General features: G+C 35.1%; 2 protein-coding genes and 1 non-coding gene across 3 annotated transcripts; all 3 read right to left on the bottom strand.

The window, feature by feature from the left end:
- Positions 1-1426: 1426 nt before the first annotated feature.
- Positions 1427-1542, bottom strand: LOC112708529 (U5 spliceosomal RNA). The gene has a single exon (XR_003156383.1). It is a non-coding gene; the product is annotated as a U5 spliceosomal RNA (small nuclear RNA).
- A 1529-nt stretch (positions 1543-3071) lies between these two features.
- On the bottom strand, positions 3072-5757 carry LOC112707543 (N-terminal acetyltransferase A complex catalytic subunit NAA10). The gene is made up of 2 exons (XM_025759305.2): positions 5217-5757; positions 3072-3663 (listed from the first exon to the last, which is right to left on the bottom strand). Exons 1-2 carry the CDS (start codon positions 5514-5516, stop codon positions 3340-3342), a joined length of 624 nt encoding a protein of 207 aa, XP_025615090.1. The 5' UTR covers positions 5517-5757; the 3' UTR covers positions 3072-3339.
- A 6872-nt stretch (positions 5758-12629) lies between these two features.
- On the bottom strand, positions 12630-19880 carry LOC112707542 (F-box/WD-40 repeat-containing protein At3g52030). The gene is made up of 9 exons (XM_025759304.3): positions 19512-19880; positions 19195-19374; positions 17764-17818; positions 16731-16829; positions 16114-16217; positions 15056-15145; positions 14737-14876; positions 13723-13807; positions 12630-13179 (listed from the first exon to the last, which is right to left on the bottom strand). The coding sequence occupies exons 1-9, from the start codon at positions 19700-19702 to the stop codon at positions 12828-12830; spliced, it is 1296 nt and encodes a 431-aa protein (XP_025615089.1). The 5' UTR covers positions 19703-19880; the 3' UTR covers positions 12630-12827.
- Between the last annotated feature and the right edge of the window lie 444 nt (positions 19881-20324).

Raw genomic sequence — 20324 nt, 5'->3', positions numbered from 1 at the left:
GGTGACGAAAGGGAGAGGGAGGAGATGCGAAGCAATGATGATGATGTGAAGTTAATGATGAGGGTATGGAGATTTTTTTATTATTTTTGTTTAAGGGTAAAATTGTTCAAAAAATGTTGTTTATGGACAAAAGAATGATTTTATAACGTTTTGTAATGTTGAGGATGATTTTAATAACAAAAAAAAGGTTGAAAACGATTTTGATTTTAGCCTCAAACCTTAAGGACGAAAAAAGTACTTAACCCTAATTTTAAAATTTAAGAATGTAAAATACAACCATTAGGTTCTATTTACAAAATTTAATCTTTAAATTTTAAACTCTAAACAACTAAAACTATAATATTAGAATTTAAACTTACATATTTAAAGGCTAAAATTTTAAATCTTAATTTTTAAATACGATACTAAAACAACAAGCCTACATGCCTTGAAATTTGAACCCTATATCTTAAATACAAGAGGATCATCATTCTACTTAAACATTTGATCATACGTTTAAATTTTACGTTTTAATTTTGAAATCCTAAACTGGCCAATCCTAAATTATGTGTTCTAACTAGTGCACCCGAAAACTACATTTTATGTTATATGAAATTCAATAACTAAAAAAAAATAAACTTACTTCTTTGTTGATGCTGCCGACAACGTGCGCAACGTCGTTGAGCGGGTAAAGACTGCGTTCATCCGCTATGGTCCCGGCCCCAGCAAAATTAGAATAGCCGAATTCGCTAAACGTGAAGAACTTTGTCTTCCTCACCACACTTTCCTATCTTCCTCTCTCTAGAACATCTCTTTCTCTCTCTAAAAAGATGAAAATGGCTCCAATTGAATATTCCACGACTCTCCTCTCACGTATTTATACTAATAAACCGTTGGACTCCTGTCATAGCTTATGCACATTTCACATATACACAGAAATCACGTCATAGTTTATGCACATTTCACATATACACAGAAATCACAAAACCCTTGTCGCGGTTCCTAGCCATTTTGCATATCAACATAAACCGTTAAAAAAATGTAACGGTTTATGTACATTTAGAATCTGTAAGACCCCTAACGATTTATATAATTTAGTAAAAAATTGTATTTAAGTATGCAATATCTATATAATTTAGTAAAAAATTGTATTTAAGTATGCAATATGTAAAAGTTAAATTTTGATAAATTTAAAGCTTAAATATTTGCCCTTTTTAATATTTCTTATAATATTTTTTATATACTATAATTAATTTACCAAACATGATCTCATTCTAGTAAAAGTGTAAAACAATATTAGTAAAATAATACTACTCTATCAAGAGATTCTTGTTCCATTTTCAAAATTATAAAAGCATTAGAAACTACTTTATTAATAAAATTAACAAAATTTATATCCTAAATATTACAAAATATTTAAAATTTATTAATAAAATTACCAAAATTTATAACTATTGTTGTGGGCAACTCCTAAAATAGGAGAAAACCCTTCAAAAATTGGCGTACACGGTATTCTTTAGTAAAAGGCGAAAGAATAGTTCGCTTTGTACATAATGCGTGGCTGCGTGGTTTGGTGTTGTTGTCCACGCTGCTATTTCTAATGACTCTCATGTGAGAAGCATAAGTGACTTCATCGATGTGGAACCTGCTAAAAGACAAGCACATACATTGGGTTTTGCTGCAAAGTGTCAAAACTGTTGCCTTACTACAATTCATTTATCAGCCTCATAATTCCATGTTCTTAGAAAGGTATAATGTGATTTTCAAAATTCAGTTAAAAAAGCTTTCAATGAAAAATTGTGCCTGCCGCGACAACCCAATAAAAGAGTTGACAAAATATTCAACAATTAGTATTTGAAAGACAATCCATTATGAACGAGGTCAATATGATGCACTTCCTTTTTCTTTATTTCTCACATCTTATTAAAAATTTTGGAAGATACTGTGTAAATTTTGCAATTTTGATATTCAAATTTAATTCCTTATTCTTACTAGCTGCACGTTTGTCAAAATAGCTAGTGGTTCAAATTTTGTCTATGACAAAATTATTTTTAAAATTTAAAGATAAATTTTATCATAGTACTATTAAATCAGTTATGTTGTGTAGAACGGAGTATTAGACGTCAAAAATAACATAAACATAGACTTATATGACCAAAATGAGGATGTTTTGACTTTTGACAGATGAGTAACCATATATGTATAGCGAATAATGAAAGAAAATATGGGAGACTAGAATAACGTTTATTGTTAAAAAAATTAGTAAAGTCTCGCCTTAGATAGTTTAAACATATAAAAAAAAAATCGGTAAAAGATCTAGTTATACATAAGTGAGCAATTGAAAAAATTTTGGTCATACAAAAATACTAATATTTAATTATTTTTTTAAAAGTAATTGTTAATAGACGTGAAACTTATTAAAAATTAAATAAATAAAACAAAAAGCAAACAAAGACTCAATCAAAGGACCTATAATTAACCTCTCTTACACCTATAGCTGAATGTCAAATCCTCTCCTACTCAACTAGACACCTAGTTGCATCCGACAAATGAAGAAAAGGATAAAAATGGGTGTCTAATATCAAATAGAAAAAAAGGAAAAAAATGTGAAAATGATGATTGAGCAAGCATCCAATTGTCGAGAGGACACAAGTTAAGATATTCATAACCAAAAACAAAAGGCAAGAGAAATATTAACGCAGAAAAGTATCTGCTTTGAAATACTTTAGGTGGTTAAATTAAACCACACACTCGCTTTCCCTTTCTACCATCCACAGCCCATGACATCCATGGATGTTTTAGCCAGGTCAAAATCCAGTGTAGAGCAAATATTGGCAATCTCCGTAGAGAAGTTATTGATCAACAAGCAACCTACTACTAAAATTATAAGTTGGGAAATGGTCATATTTTTCAACCGTAACAAAAAGGAACTCTCCACAAACACCAAGCTATCCTTTCTGAGTTACATAACTATTAATCATCTTCATTTACTAACTTCGTTCACAAGAGTGGACTATGAGAGAGAGAGAGAGAGAGAGAGAGAGAGAGAGAGAGAGAGAGAGAGAGAGAGGCATATCAACAATGGACATAACTTCTTCAGAACCATCAATAGTTTCCAAATTATTTCCAAGTGATAAATCTGCAGATAAGTTGAAATGCAGCATGTCTATTCAAGCATCATAAAGTAAAAGTAGTAAAAGTTCATACTAAGACAAAATCGTCAACAAACACCAATAAATCTACAAGTACAGAAGACAATGACAACCCATTTGGACCATTCAAAACTGGCCACTGACCCAGTTTCTTCCATAACAACAACAAAATCCAAAGAAACAAAATGAAGGAAAATTGCTCTCACAATCAGGTGGCCTTTGCATTTCTGTTCTCTGTCTTCTCTGCCTTTGCTTCACTAGAACAACAGCCACCACCATGCTCATGATGATGGTGATGGTGATGGTGGTGGTGGTGGTGGTGGTGGTGATGATGACCCCCACTATGATGATGCTGATGCTGATGTGTCTGCTTCCCCTTGAGCTGCTTCCTCATGTCATAAGCATCCTCCCCATCTGCATAATACTTCGCTTCCACATCATGAATCTTGTAACCTAATGTCTCTGTATACAAATTAAATGCAGCACGATTGCTCTTTCTGACATGTAGGGAGACATACTCAGCACCAAACACCTGTCACATTTAGTACCCACAATTCGCAATTCATATACTAAGCCCCTTCTATAAAGCACATATATACAACTTTATGATAACTACACTGACTAGTGATTACAAAAATTAGCATCTAATAAAAATGTTTGAACTTAAATGGCTTGCTAACTGAAGTCATAAAGAAAGGGAGAGAGAAAATTGGAAAAACATTTACTAAACCAACATTTACAAAGCAAATATTTTTTTTCTTTGACAGTATTCATGAAGACGGTATGAAACAATCAACTATGTGTTGTTGTAACTATGAAGGCGTTTTTCATAGTTCGACCTTTGGTCATCACCCTAAAGACCAACTTGCTTACCACCACACCTAACCCTTATTGGTTAGATATATACCCTTACAATATCTCTAATTTCATAATAACCAAACTTGTAACTACAGAGAAACCAAGCCCTGGCAAGCATTTTTTGAATTGCAAATGAAACCCAGAACTTGCTCACCGAAAACCAAACAGATTGACAGACAAGCTGAGAAAGAAAATAACTCCACTCGTGAGATTGCCAATAACATCAAGATTAAACCCTTAAAAACATTTTTCTTTTTGTACGCAACCATTCAATTGCAAGAACTAACTCCTATAAGAAACCTGTAATTCAAATCTTCAACCTCCGAAAATCTTTTAATGGAAACAACAATTTGAGTAGCAAAATCGCTAATTAGATACCAAATTCAACAATGAATAATTACAAAACTTCTTTTATGATTTTGCAAAGGAAAAACAACAAACCCCACATATAATGAAATCAAAGTAACAATTTGCAATTAAAATGAGGACACAGATAGTAATAGAAATATAAAATGCTTCTCTTACAGAAACCATGGCATAACTCAATTCCAGCAACTTCAGAAAGAAAGTCAGAAACTACAATATTCAGTAGCAAAGTGATTAATCATATACCAAAGTGTCACTCATTTTTGTTTTCCACATTAGTTAATTACAAATCGCTTTATTTTAGAATTTTGCAAAGGAATCAGCACAAAACCCCAAGAAGAATGAAATCAAGGTGACCATGAGTAACTCAATTCCAGCAATTTCAGAGCAGAAACAACATACCAAAGTGTCTCCAACATTAATTAGAGCATGTTTAGATTATTCCCCCAGTTTGATGCACCCGTAATCAATTATGGTGGATCAAAATCAATTATGTACATTTTCCCGTTAACTAAAATTTATAATTGATTATGAGTTAAACTCAATTATACCATAATAAGTGAAATTTTATCAATTCTCCGAACATATATGATATATAACTTTTCTCTCAACAAAGTAAAGTAGAGCTTGTTAGAAGATAAATAATAACACAAAATAACGACTCAACAAAAGACACTCGACAAAAGACGGACTCAACAAAATAAAGACCTAATAGCAGCAATCAATTCAAAGTGAGATCAATCCTACAAAAGTACAGAGAATTTCTTTCCTGTGATTTTGCAATGGAATCACCACAAAATCGCAAAGGAGAACGAAATCGAAGGGGACAAAATCATAAGCAATTGATAATAAGAAACTCGCCTGTTCCATGGCGTTCTGAGCAGCCGTCATGAGCTTGGTGGCAAGACCAAGCTTGCGGTGGGTGCGGAGGACGGCGAGAGAGGTGATGTGGCCGTGGCACTCGGAAGTCTCCTCTTCCATCTTGGCGAGGACGTAGCCGACGATGCGGCCGTTGTAGTCCTCGGCGACGTAGAGAAGCTGGGGCCAGGAGAGGATGTGATAGAGGTAGTATTTCATCTGGTAGTTCTCTGGCAGGCAGAAGAGGTTGCATGCCTGCATAGCCAGCAGGTCATCCACCGTTGCCTTCCTTATGCATACCATCGAGCCTCAAGCAAGGGTTAGGGACTTGGGATTCAACTTCCGACAACAGTAGAACTTGTGAGAGTGAGAGCTCTACTTGGGGCCGAACCTGCCTTATTGACCTAATTTACAATGAATAAATGGTGGAATTATTTCTTCCAATTTCACATTTGAATTATATTCGTCTTTAAAATATTCTTTTAGTTAAGTACTTCATTTTCTTCTACCGACATATTAGTTTAGTCACATTTTAAAATCATCGCTTATGATAAAAGGCGAGTCATCAAGTGAATTAGAAGAACTAAGAGAAAAAAAAATTTTGAATTATCTAAATTAATAGATAAAAAATTAATAATTTTAGCTAAAAAATTGAATAGGAAGTCTTTTGGATTTTTTATTTTAATAAATAAAATAAATGTAATAATTGTCAAAATAAATAATTTAAAAATTATTTATTGATTTAAATTTCTCTCTCATATTTCATTTGCAGTGTAAACAATATGACTTTTCATGTAAATGAGATAAGACACGTCAGACTGCCATGTGTATATTTCGTTTACAAACGTTGTTTACACTGTAAACGAGATAAGGTCCATCGATGCTTATAAGTATATGTCATTCACAACGTCATTCTGGCCCCAGTTTGACCTTGTCAACCACTTTATCCTCTCTTTTAACCTTTTTCTCATCCTATTTTCGACTGATATTGCGATAACGCGCTAGGTAGGGAACGACGGAAATATCAACAAGTTGAACGACATGTCGCATTACACCAGGGCAGCGGACTTTGAGGTTAGTGTTGTTCTATTTTTTCAATCTAAGTATGTGGCCATGGTTAGGGTAGTCCTGAATAACTAGAACGTAGTTGGCAGGTTTAGTAGTAGGTCTTTAGGAGGAATTTATAATTTTATTTGCTTGTGCAAAGTTTGTTTAGTATGCACTATGTAATTTAGAAACATGTGTAAGTTAGACACATAGAAATATGTTCTTAAGTAGAAATAGATGTAAGTAACAAAGAAATATTTATTTTACTTTAATGTTTTGTATATTATATTAAATTGTTCTAATTGCAAAACTAAAAAAAAAAGTATAAGAAATAAATAAACCAAAAATGTAAGATTATTTCTTTATAAGGATGAATTTTTTGTATATTCTTTAAAGGCCTCGGTTTCTACTACCCTGGCGAGTGAGCCATACCCTTCCTCCACCCGACGCCATCGTCCCGTATATGGTTGAGGCTGGATTCGGCGACACGGTGCCCCTCAAGGATTTCACTTTTAACAATTCCCTGATTTCGGCACTCGTGGAGTAATGGCGTCCGAAAGCACACACGTTTCATTTTCCGTGGGGTAAGGTCACCATCACCCTGCAGGATGTGGCGTACTACCTAGGCTTACGTGCACATGGGAACCCCGTTGGGGGATGCCTCCGTGACTTCGGTAGGTGTACCATACTTAGACGTGGGCGTTGGTGGAGCAGCTGCTTGGTGCCAGGCCTCCGATGGCACCACAGCAGGCTGCGCAGAGGAAGGATTCATTCACGCTCAAGCTTGTGTGGATGCAGGATTGTGTCCGCAAGATCCCTCCCCCCCCCCACACGGACGACCCAGAGGCCCTCCGACAGTACGTCAGGTGCTATATTATGTTACTGATCGAAGGATATCTGATGACAGACAAGTCCAACAACCTAGTGCACTTGCGTTGGCTCCCTCTTCTCCGAGACTTCGGGGAGTGTAGGGCGTTTTCTTGGGGCTCGATTGTGCTAGCCTGGACGACACTGCACATGGTACTTTAACCGATCCGATTCGATCACCCGATACTCAGCACTCCTGCGAACACTGTAGTTCTTCACATCTTGCAGCACTACTTCTCAACATTTGAACCTGTGACTAACCCGAAACTCCACTCCCACCGTCTAAGTTGTAATCCTCTTCACCGGTGTCAGAAAAAGGAATCCTTTCAAGCATGGCGTTCAGATCCAGACTGTGATAGTGACATGGCACCGTGTGTAGCGCCGAAATTGGGTGAGGTGGAGGCAGAACATGGCGCGCCACAGTCTGGGCAGGCGTCTCGGCACAAACTCATCCTCATCGCCGCCTTCGGAAGAATCACTGTTCGCACTATCCGCCACGTAATCTTCGTCTGACTCTTTCCCGCCCTCCTCCGCCTCCTCCAATGGAATGGCGACATGAATGAGCGGTGGTACGAGAGGTCAGTCGTCATGTACATAGGTTGAGTGTACAGAACCACCACGACCACTACCTCCCACCTCGGCGGAAAGCTCCATTACATGTTCCACCACGATCCTCCCATGGATGTCGAAATTAAGTATACAAGACTACCAGAAAAACCATAACAAAGATAACAATGCTGTCAATTCGGGTTCTAGAACTGAAAAGGAGGATGAATCAGGTGACGATGATAACACTACTGTTACTAATTCTTCTTCTAATGCTTTGTTGGAGTTATCCTATCCCCTGAATAGTGTCCAACAAAATAATAGTGCCATGACTAAGTCTAGAAAAGAGAGTAAAAAACCAAGCCCAAAACAACTTGCCAAAAAGTCAATGATAGGTTTCAAATGGAGGAGTAGAGGTAAAGATCTCAATCATATCTCTAAAAAAATTTGTCTCAATGATATTGTATCTGACGATATGACGGTAAAGGATGCTAGCCTTCAAGTGGCACCTAGAGAAATATGAAGCTACTTTCATGGAATTATCGGGATTTGGGGAGACTCTTGACAATCTACAATCTTAAAGGAATTTGTAAATCCTACTCTCCTGAGATTGGTTTTATCTGCGAAACAAAAAATCAATCTCGACAAGTTGAAGTGAAACTAAGATCCTGTGGTTTCAAAGAATGATTTATTGTGGATCCGGATGGCTTATCTGAGGGTTTGGTAATGGCATGGAAATATGGCTACACTGTCCAGATTTTACAGCATGCTAGATTCTTCATTATAGTATCAGTTTTAGCAACTGGTTCTAGTGATCCCTGCGATGTTTTAGGTATTTACCTAAGTTCAAATGACAAACATAGAATGTTGCAGCTTACTGAATTAACATCAATCATTCAACAGTTCCATGACTATTCACTTGGTCAAATAGAAGAAGTGGTGATGAGTTAATACAGGAGAAATTGAATCGGTTCCTAGTAGGAGTTGACTGGCAGCAACTTTATCCTAGTGCATCGATTCTTAGACTCTCAGAATCAGGGTTAGATCATTCCCCTATTCTCTTGGACTCTAACCCGAGAATTGAGAGGTCTAAATGATGGTTCAAATTTTAAGAAAGATGGTGTTCCAATGAGGAAATAAGACAGATTGTTAGAGAGGTTTGACATGAACAGATTGAAAGATCAGCCATGTATATTCTTGCTCAAAAAATAATGCGATATCGGCATAAGATTGTCAAGTGGAAGCAAGAAAATAGATCTAGTTCGAGGTTGGAGATTGATTCATTACAATCCGAATTAGAGTCACTTCGTTTACCAGAAATCCATAGAGGTGAAACCATTTTAGAATTGAAAGAAAAACTTAAGAAAGCACTGCAAAATGAGAAATTTTATTAGAAGGAAAAATCTAGAATCAAATGGCTCAAATATGGTGATATGACACGACTTTCTTCCATCAGAAATTCAAAAATCGTACCAGGAGGAACTGAATTTGGAAACTAAATAACGGTAATGGTGGAGTGGCGACTTCTAATGCTGGAATTGCTTCCGTGGCAAAAGCATATTTTAAAAAAGACATCTCCTCCTCTTGTCATGAGGACCTTGAATGTTAGGAGTTTCTTCTTAGGAGGCAGAATTTTGAAAGACATCTTCCGTGGCAAAAGCATATTTTAAAAGCAGTTAGGAGCTTCTTCTTAGGAGGCAGAATTTTGAAAGGTTTTAATCACACTTAGATTTGTCTTATCTCCAAGATTCCATATGCTAAAGATATAACTCAGGTTAGACCAATAAGCCTATCCTCGGTCTTTTATAAGATTATCTCTAAAATCATTATACATAGACTTCAGGGTATGATGAACAAACTAATTAGCCTACGTAGAGCGCTTTTATTAAAGGCAGATTAATTTCTGACAATATCTTAATTATCCATGAGTGCATGCATTACTTGAAAAAAAAAAAAACGAGTGCTCACAACTGAAATGGCACTAAAATTAGGGGAATGGATTCTCTCAATTGTTAAAAAAAATTGAGGGAGTAAAATGTGATCTCTAACCCTTCATTACTCTCTCTCTCTCTTATATTTTTTCTTGGTCCCACTTATAAAATTAATGGTAATAGATCACACTTTACTTCCTCAATTGTTAAAAAAAATTGAGAGGATCCATTCCCTAAAATTAGACATGAGTAAGGCATATGATAGAGACACCTTTTTTGTTTATTTTGGAGAAGTTTGGTTTTGACTCCCGGTGGATTATGTAGATTTCGGAATTAGTGACAACTGCTTCTTATTCTGTCATTATGGAAGGCAACCCTATGGTTTCTTTAAACCAAATAGAGGTATCCGACAAGGAGACCTTCTATCTCCCTACCTTTTTCTTTTCTGTACAGAAGGTCTATCCTTCTTGCTACACAAGGCAGAACAAAGCACACTAATTCAATGTATTCAGGTTCACAGGCAATGCCCCAAGGTCAATCACCTCCTTTTTGCTGATGAGTCCATCTTATTCTGTACGACTAACCCTGAGACATGTTCAAATATTCTACATTTATTTACTTATGAAAGCATCAGTGGTTAGAGGGTGAATCTTAATAAATCTGCTATATTTTTTTGTCACAACACTCCTTCTACTACTCGTACACAATTGGCTAACTCTCTAAATATCAATCACATTGAGGCTCAAGACAAATATATGGGCTTGCCTTCTACGATCTCTAGATTTAGAAAGGCTTCGTTCAGTATGATCAAAGAGAAGGTGCGAAAGAGAATCCAAGGATGGAAATGCAGTCTCTTATCTTCGGGGGGTAGACAAGTATTGCTTAAGGCTGTAAGGGAAGCTATTCCTATTTATACATTGTCTTGTTTTAAATTACCTAATGGTTTAATTTCGGAAATCCACGCTCTATAATCTCAGTTCTGGTGGGAGCAAAAAGGATTTGAAAGACGGATGGCTTGGATTAACTGGGACACTATGACTCGCTTAAGAAGAGAAGGAGGTCTTAGATTTAAAGACCTTAGAATTCAGAATTTGATATTCTTAGGCAAACATTATTGGCGATTGGTAACGCAGCCAACTTTTCTATTATCCAAAATCCTAAGAGGAAAGTAATTTAGAAATGGTAATGCTATAATTGCAGAATCGTACCTCCTTGGGGATGGATGAGCATATTGAAAGGCCGAAAGATAGTTGAAAAAGGCCTTAACTGGGCGGTGAGTAGTGGAGAGAACATCTGAACCTTTGAGGATCCATGCTACTTCCTCTGTATCCTCTAATGATCTCGGCAATGCCAAACAGACAAGTTATTTCCAATCTTGTTCCACGAATGGCAAATTTAATTACCGAAAACAGGAATTGGAATCAGAGCCTCATTCAGAAATTATTTTCCTAAGACGATTCTAACAGTATTCTTGCAGTTAAAATTCATGGGAGTCATGACAAATTGCGATGGGGTTTGAATGATTCCAAATATTATGATACTGCTTCAGGTTACAAAATTGGCTACTTATTTCACCATTCACCTCTTGAACTTTGCCCTAATCATATGCAACAGAAGAAGCCATGGATTGAACTATGGAAGCTGAACTTGCCTCACAAAATTAAGATATTTATTTAGAAAGCTCTACATGGCTGCCTTCTGATCCTTGCTCAGATCCACCGCTGCTGCCCATCTATATAGCCAATATGCCCCTGTTGTCAGGAAGCAACAGAAACGATCATTCACTGTTTGCTCTACTGTTGTACAAGTAAAAAAGTATGGTCTCAAAGTTCTCTTAGAGACTGTCTTCCCTCGCAGAGTTTTGATGATTTCTAGACATGGTGAATTGCAGCAACGAAGATGCTTAGCTTATTGAAGAATGCTGACCGAAACTCCTAATTGCTTACCATCATTTGCTGGCACTGCTGAAAAACACGCAACCAGTTAGTGTTTAAAGGCTGTACTTCAATGTCATCTTCCATTCTTGCAAACTCCGTCAAGTTACCTCCTGAAATCCAGAAAACCCCCATTTTAGCTCGCCGTTCCCATGAGGACAATTCTTAATTTCACACAATTCACCTTATTATTTTCTTTTTAGGTAAAGTACTAAATTGGTCCCCTACATTTGGGCGTAATCCTGTTTTAGTCTTTAGGATTTAAAGTGTCCTATTTGAATCCAAAAAAGTTTCATTTAGCTTCAATGTAGTCCCACCGTTAAGGTCAAACTTAAATAATTAACGAAATGTCCTACATAGCAGCAGAATAAAAATAAGGTCGATAATCTAGATAATAAGTACAAGCTCCAAAGACACAAAATCAACCGTAGATGTATTAATACATTTATTTATCATTCTCTTAGTTCTATAGAAAATATTTCATTTAAATTGTAAGAAAAATAATAAATAAATATATTGATACATCCACGTTGATTTTGTACTTCTGGAGCTTGTACTTATTCTCCAGATTGTCGACCTTATTCTTGTACTGCTGCCATGTAGGACATTTCGTTAATTATTTAACTTTGACCTCACGGTGGAATTACATTAAAACTAAATGAAACTTTTTTAAATTCAAATAGTACACTTTAAATTTTAAGGACCAAAACAGAATTAATAAACTAATTTAGTACTCTATCCTTTCTTTTTTTTAGTTTATTCTCATTTTGACTATACATCATTGGATATATACCATCAGTATACTTTTTGGGAGATTCCCACTTTTTTACTTTGCTGTTTTATTTTGGACACTCTTGTATTTTATTTTTCATTGATTAATGAAATATAACCTACCTTTGAAAAAAAAAATTGATCAGTTATACGGGACTGAGAATAATTAGAGCAAACCTCAACGGTAATTACTGGTTAGTATAAATCATCTAATAAGTTACTGAAAAGGATTAGACAATTTTTTTTTTTGTGACAAAGGATTAGACAATTTAATCATATACAAACGGCATTGATTTTTTTTTCTTTTATGAACATTATAATTTTCATACACAATCATTTTCTATACCTACTTTTTTTTCTTATTATTAAAAGTTCTCCGTTTTTACACTATAACGACTCTAATACTAACCAACTTAATTTTATGGTGTACTGCATGTGAAGAGATGGTAAACTTCTCATCCTAAATCACAAACCAATAACATAAAATTTTGACTATGCAAAATATGAAATACAGCTTTTCAGGTAAATTTCCACAATCTAATATCACTAGAATTGTGTGTGGTAACAACTTTCTTCATTCCGACAGCTAGGCATGTGATAGAAGGTCTAGCACTCGTAGGAATGATATCAATATTTAGGTAGTTATCTGGCAACCTTCTTCCTTTCCTTCTCTGAAAGGATCCTGAAGGACTTGATATCAATTTATCCTCCATGATACAACTTGAAACAATGGTACCATCATTTTGATTCACAAATCTTAAGATACCGTCTATTCCGCCAACAGCTAGTGTTGATCTGTCACCACGCATATGTTGCACAGAGTATATTACATTCGGACTCACTCGTTTGCCCCACAACTGTTTCCTTGTCCTGCGTGATGAGAACAAAAGAGGTTCAGGACATGATAAATAAAATGCAGCAAATAGTCTGTGGTTACTGGTTAAATTATAAAAACAGATCACAAAGGGTATATGCATGAAGTAAAATTATGTTAAGATGAAATAACAAGGCCCAAACCTTAACAATGTGTGGATATTTTAGTATCTCAGATAAAAATACACTGTGTGCAGCCAGATACTTGCTTACTTGTGGAGAGGATAGAGATACAATTTCTACGTGTGTACGCGCGCATGCGTGCATGTGTATGTGCATGTATGTATGTGCGTGTGTGTGTGTCTCTATTTCTATCTGTATGTATTTCTTTCTAAATGACAGAATCCAAACACAGCCTAAAAGGTCCTAAATTTTTCAGAATGATACAACTAGGCAAGAGGAATGTCCAAGCAAACTTTATTAACACCATTTAGTTTTGGATTTCTATGTACATATACTAGCTTCACATAATTAGGTGTCCAGTGTCCTTGCTTAATTAATGAACAATAATTAGCCTGTATTACGGCATTGTTTGCTTACCTAAGGTCCCAACAATAAGTATATCCAACAGCTGATCCTGCAAACAGTAGCTGAGAGGAGGGATTTAAACACAAGGTCCTTATACCTGACAGGAAAACCATAAATTAGATTCAGTTGCAGCACAGAAAGAATAATAATGCCTTTGAAATATTTGGTTCAAAACAGAATACAGTATTCTACTAAAATCCTATCGTTCGTTCTTATAGCGTGTATAGTACTTCTACCTTACTCCCCTAGCATTTTCTTAAACCCCAATTAGAGTCAGAAGGGATTATTCTTTCTTAATTGTTTTCCCAACATACTACTGTTTCTAAAACTTATTACCAAAATATCACCCTTTTCCAACCCTTTTCCAAACTACATAGCCAGATGGAACTGTTCAAAACGGTGGCACCTTTTATTTATTTATTTATTGTGTTGACTACTTACTAGGAGGCGCTAAACCGAGAAGCGCCTTCTTTAGTTTAAGCACTATTACATTTAGGAAATAACAAAATATGTTACAATTTACTTGATTAAGGAATATGAACCAACCCCAATGCTTTTACATAACTATGTAGTACTTTATGTCATTAACTCTTTATATTAGTAGGCTTTATTTAAGCTTTTTATTATAATATTCTTTCAGATGAATTTATACTCTTAACATTTTTCCAGACTTCTTTCATATTTTTCGTAGTCTTGTATGTTTTTGACAAAACTTAGACAAACTTTGTGTTTAAAATGAGGAATCAGTTGAAGTTGAATTCCTGCGTTAATGCAGGGTCTGGGAAAGAGCCGCACCCAAAGGGTGTAATGTACGCAGCCTAATTAGATCATTAAAAATACAAGAATTGATTAATGTTAAAATAGGAAACTTGAGCCTTCAGGATAGAGACAATGAACAAATGAGCAAGTAGCAGAAGAGAATTATCAGCAAGAGGTACCACAAAAGGTGTTTGTGCTAAGAAATGGTTGGGTATACTGAAAGAGATCATGCTGACAAAAATAGCCAATTAAAAGGGATGAACTTACCTCTGCCATCACTTGATCTAAGTGTTGTCACTTGCTGGACAGAATAAGGATCTGAAATTGTAATACTCCCCGAAGTGGAGCCACTCAATATAAGTTGATCTTCACTCACACATAAACAAGTTACAGGTGCCGAATGCATCCTGCAGAGAGAGAGTTGCAATGATGAATGTTAGATGACATATTAAGTTACTGAACAACACATAAATCAACCTATAATTTTCCCCTATTCACGTAATGTGCAATTTGTATTCTTTTCAATGCAGCTGACTATTTTAGGACATAAAAAGAGGCACAGGGGACACTCTCTCTTACAAAATACCTTATTATTTGAGAACAGCTCCTACTGTACATGTCAAAAACACGAATGGCCCCATCATCATATCCAACCATAGCTTCTGGATCAAAATAGCTGCAAGTACAGAACAATTTGTACAAAAACTTTTACAGTTGGCGTAAGCAGCTATTCTAGAAAATTCAGCCAAGGATCTCTAGCTGCAAATCATTTATATGTAAAAGTTTATCTCTATCTTTGTTGCCCTTTACTAGGTTTTAACTAATGATTTTATTTTTCTTTTCTGTTTCAGAAACATATTCCGTTTTTATTTCTTGGTTATGTTTGGTTGGAGGGTAAAAGCGGGACTAAATTCACTGGTGAAGAAACCTTTTCAAGGAGAGAAGTCACAAAGAAACAAAGGGATTGCTAGAGGATGCACTCCTAGACACAAATTCTTGAAAGATGAGATGGAAGTAGGTTTCTGAATGTGGCAGCATGGAAGGTAGCAGATAGTGTGGGTTCGTAGTGGAAGGGTATGTTGACATCTGAGAATTAGAAAGCCAGATGTGGTTGATAACTTTTAGTAGCCCACCTATGTTTGAGAAACTGCAGTGTTCTTTGAGAAAACATTGTAACAAGTAGAATATAGTTTTCCAGGAAAGAGCCACTAGAATTGACATAATGGTGGGTTACTGCAAGATTGAGTTGCAGTAACTTGTCAGAAATGGAGATGCAAGTACATGCATAGTGTTAAATACAGAAGGAAGTGTAAGCACCAGAAATCTGCAGTTTCTATAGTCTACACTCTACACAGAGAACAAAATTTGCATAACATGTCATTTCTAGCCGTTGAGCATTGGTTCAAGTCCCATGATCATACAAAATTACAACATAAAAAAACAAACCATGCAAAAATTTAAATAAATAAAAATGCAGAAACATTCAAACTCCATGATATCGTTGCTGCAATGTAGCACCATTAATAATAGATGACCAAGTTGTATATCATGCCATTGCTTCACCCTATGCATAGAAGAACCTGACTGTCTTGTGAAATAGTTTAGAAAATAAAATTAATAGCCAGATCATTCATTTTAGTTTACCGCATGCATGACCCTTTTACAACTGCACCTTCAGGGGAAGAAAATATGCTTCTTTTCCCATTCCGTCTCCAAATGCATAAACGACTACCAATTAGACCAACAATCTACAGATAATTAAAGAGGTTTCAGAAATCACAGAGCATGCATGACAAAAAAATAAAAACACATAAAATCAGAGAGCATACAGACACAAGCAAGCAAGAAACTATAATCACGAACTGATGCGATCATTTTTTTATGATGGCAAATAGAAACTGGCCCAGAGATGTTTAACATCATAATTAAATTCAACAGAAAATTTGAAGCAAAAGATACATGAACATGATAAAATAATGACCTTGTGATCAACTACCATGACAAGGCTGACGTTAAGTCTACATTCTTTTGGCAACTATCAAGTCTTCATATCAAATAAAAGATAACATAGATAATAATCTTGCTTTCTTTAAGGAATGCAAAAGGATTAAGAATTAACAAATTAAACATTTGAGATAAAATTTGAGAGTAACTAAGATTTTCCACTCCCAACAAAAGCTTATATTATATTTTAAACAGGTGGAATCATGTCTTCCAAGACAAACAGTAAAATACATATAATATTCATCAAGCCATTTCACCTTGCTCTCGTCAAAATCAAAGTCAACCAGAGGAAGCATAGCTGGTACTGAGTACTCTTCTATGCATCTATAGCTGTTTACTGACCAAAGACGAATAACCTAACAGTATGACAAGAATAGTTAGTATAAGAGCTAAACAAAAAAAATAAAAACCAAAAAATAACAATCACAACAACAATAACCCGTTTACTACTCGGTGGGGTCAGCTACAAGTAAAACTCAACTAAAATGAAATAGCAAAATAACCTTAATTGGAGGAAGTAACATAAACAAGTACAAGAAAGAAAAGTACCATGTGTGTAACATCTCCTAAGAACACAATAGAGAACATTGTCTGGATATCAAAATATTGTTGTAGCAGGATCATAATTAAAAGGGTATACACTAGGAGAGCAATAGGGAGGCAAGGGATTGAGTTCCATGGTCAATATGTCGCATTCCTTCATCTAGTAATGACCCCATTAAAGATCCAAATTAGATAATACACTAGCAGCTTGATTCATCTAGAAAGTAGCAAAACAAAAGCTAGTGACAGGAATTTTTAGCCACTGCTAACTTATTTAATGAACTATAATCTATGTTGAATCTCCATTCACCTTTTTTTTTTCATTACTAAGAATAACAAAGTTATAGGGACAAGTACCAGTACTAGTAGCTCTAGTTATACCTGCATGCATCATTTCAATTTTTTCACATTATCTTCATAGTTTCATCTAAATATATATGGATAGAGGTGAGCATTATATAGAAACCTTCCTCTTAATTTCCATTTTCCCTACCAGCTCTTCGACAACACAAGATCTTCACATATTATCTGGTATAGAGGTGAAGCTGTATAAGGAGGTACCACTATTCATGCTTTAAAAAACACAATTTCCAAGTCATAAACCTACTTTGTATTTAGTACATCCAATATATGAATTTTTGTTTCCATAAGCAAAGTTAAATAAATAGAAAAATGAAAGTTAATAATCCATTAAGAATTTAATAAACAGTAAAAATAATGAGATATGCAAATAGTGTATTTATTTACCTTATCACCCACACCAGTAGCAACTGTGCCCATTTTCATTCGGCACTGAGCAGCCCTGATTTAAAATCCAAGCAGGGAACATCAATATCCATCCAACCAATGATGTATTGTATGTATATCACACAGACACAGACCAAAAGGGGAGGGGAAAAAAGACAAAACAAAGCTAAAAGACATGGCATGTAATACAGAATTTCACATTGAGAATCCATCAATACTCTTTGAATTGGAGTGACATCACTAAAAGATTTTTTGTATAACCCACTATGGTATGACAAACATGAATGGCTGTAGTAATCGTCATTGGAGTATGGGAAAAATGCCAGAAGCTAGAATAGTATTTCCATATGAGTACAACATTAGTTTTTTTTTTTTTTTTTCTTTGTAAGCAAGAATCTGAAATTCATAAGGATCATTTGCTTGGCGAGCATGTATACAAACATCCTAAGAGGCATATTAGGGATAATGTACTAGTCAAAGTTGTTAAAGATAAGTCTTGACTTCGTAGGAAAATGGAAAAGAATGAGAAGTGAAGGCTGAATGTAAGTCAGCATAGTTTGATCGCTTGAGTGCTTAGGTATAGATACACCACAGTATCAATATATATAGTTATTGGCTTTTTTAACATTGCCCCTCAGGTTTAAACTTATCAGCTCTAAGCTTGTCATAAGTAAGCTGTTATCAATGACGATGAGAAAAATATTAAATAAACACCGTTAGATACAGCTAAAATAACCACAACAAAAGAAAGCCAGGAATGTGTGGAAATAGCCATCAACTCCTCATCCTCCAAATATGATTTATCTCAATACCAAATAATAAGACCTTTCATAGTGTCATGTTCTCACAATTGTACTCACAGTCTACAACTTTTACATTGCACTAGTATTGACTATGAAAATTTGAAAATATATACTCCCAATTGCAAAATCCAGTTATCCATGTCAAGTGTGATATGGTGGGTTCTAAAATGCATCCAAAAAAGTATCAAATCAGTGGTAAAATTCTACCCTTAACATGGTCAAGAGGATCTTCCAATTGAGAGAATCCACCCTCATGAAAAAAATTACTCTTATAAACAACTATGAGCCAAGAAGTATAGACAAAAGTTTTGCATCATATCACCGGGGAGTATGTGAGAATTGAGAAGTGTTTGTATCATTAGTCTACCAAGAATCAGAACAACTATGCAACTGAACTGATTAAGATGTAAAAACAAGAAAAAAAAGGACAACTATGTCCTATGTGTCTCACGTTTCACTGGTAGGAACCTTGAAAAATTAAGTTTTGTAGAGGCTTGTGTGTGTCCACTAAAAATGGTCAAAAAATCTATTTGCCATTTACCTTCAATAGTAACAACAGAAACGACATATATGCAGATATGCACATCACCAAGAAATTAAGTACATGCTATCAAAAAGTTGAAATTACGTGGTTGAATGAACCTTCCACTGATCAACATGAAAGGAACCATCTTGAAGCGCCAACCTATGCTGTTCCATAGCCATTTCTGCAAAAATTACCCTCAGGGGCTTTTTCGGGAATTCAGAAGAACCCATCAGCTTCCTGCGATGAAACTCTCGCAGCGACAAAGATTCAATGACGGTATTCCTTCATAAAAACCAATCGACAAAAACACACGCAAAATTTCAGTGAGGCACGTGACGAATCTGCCCGTTATTGTTCAAATTCAATATACTAGGGCTTAAAAATTAGGAAAAGATTAGAAGAGGGAGGAAGAGAATAACCATGTTTTGCAAACGAGAGTGCATCGAACGAGGTCGAACATGTCGAGGAAAGCGAAGATCATACACAGGATGTCGTGGTCAAGGGACAGTGCTGTAGTTTGAGTTCTCCGGCTTTTCTTTCTTTCGTCGGCGGTGGCTGTGGAAGCGGGGTCATTGGCCGCCGGCGGTGAAAACTGTTGCCGTTTACTCATTGCTGGTTGTCACATAAATGCAACTTGCAAGTCCTTGGATGGAAAAACTGTAGTGCTGAAGACAGCTAAGCTTATTTTTACAATGTTTGTGTGGATACTGGATACTTGGATAGTACTTACTGGCCCCCGGTGGATGGTCATTTGGCCAATACTATGGTGACGAAGGCTATTTTGTTCTACATGTGCTTAAATGACGTGGTTGTATTTATTTGCTAATTAATATTTTTATCGGTAATAATATTACAGGAGTATAAAACTTTTAAAATTACATCCATTTTGATATTATAAATTATGATATAAAAAATTTATAATATTAAATTATTTTTACAAAAAAAAAATCTCGTCAACTAAAAAGATTAGAATTTGTATAGATAAAATAAATAAATAATAAATTTTTAGTTATTATTTTTATATGAAAGAATTTAATTTTTTATTAATAATTAATTTTAATATTTTTGAAAGAATTAATGTATATACTTTTATATTTGATTAGATATTAAGTCTGTTGTACAAATAGAAATAATTAATTTTTATACTTGTTATTTAAAAATAATATTTTTTCTCTATATAAAAATATAACTAAAATTAACATAAAAAATTTATATTGATAGTTATAAAATTA

The sequence above is a fragment of the Arachis hypogaea genome, chromosome 8 (assembly GCF_003086295.3).
Source record: "Arachis hypogaea cultivar Tifrunner chromosome 8, arahy.Tifrunner.gnm2.J5K5, whole genome shotgun sequence".
Lineage (NCBI taxonomy): Eukaryota > Viridiplantae > Streptophyta > Magnoliopsida > Fabales > Fabaceae > Arachis > Arachis hypogaea.
The sequence above is the reverse complement of the archived record's forward strand: the minus strand, read 5'-3'. Positions and strand labels throughout refer to the sequence as shown.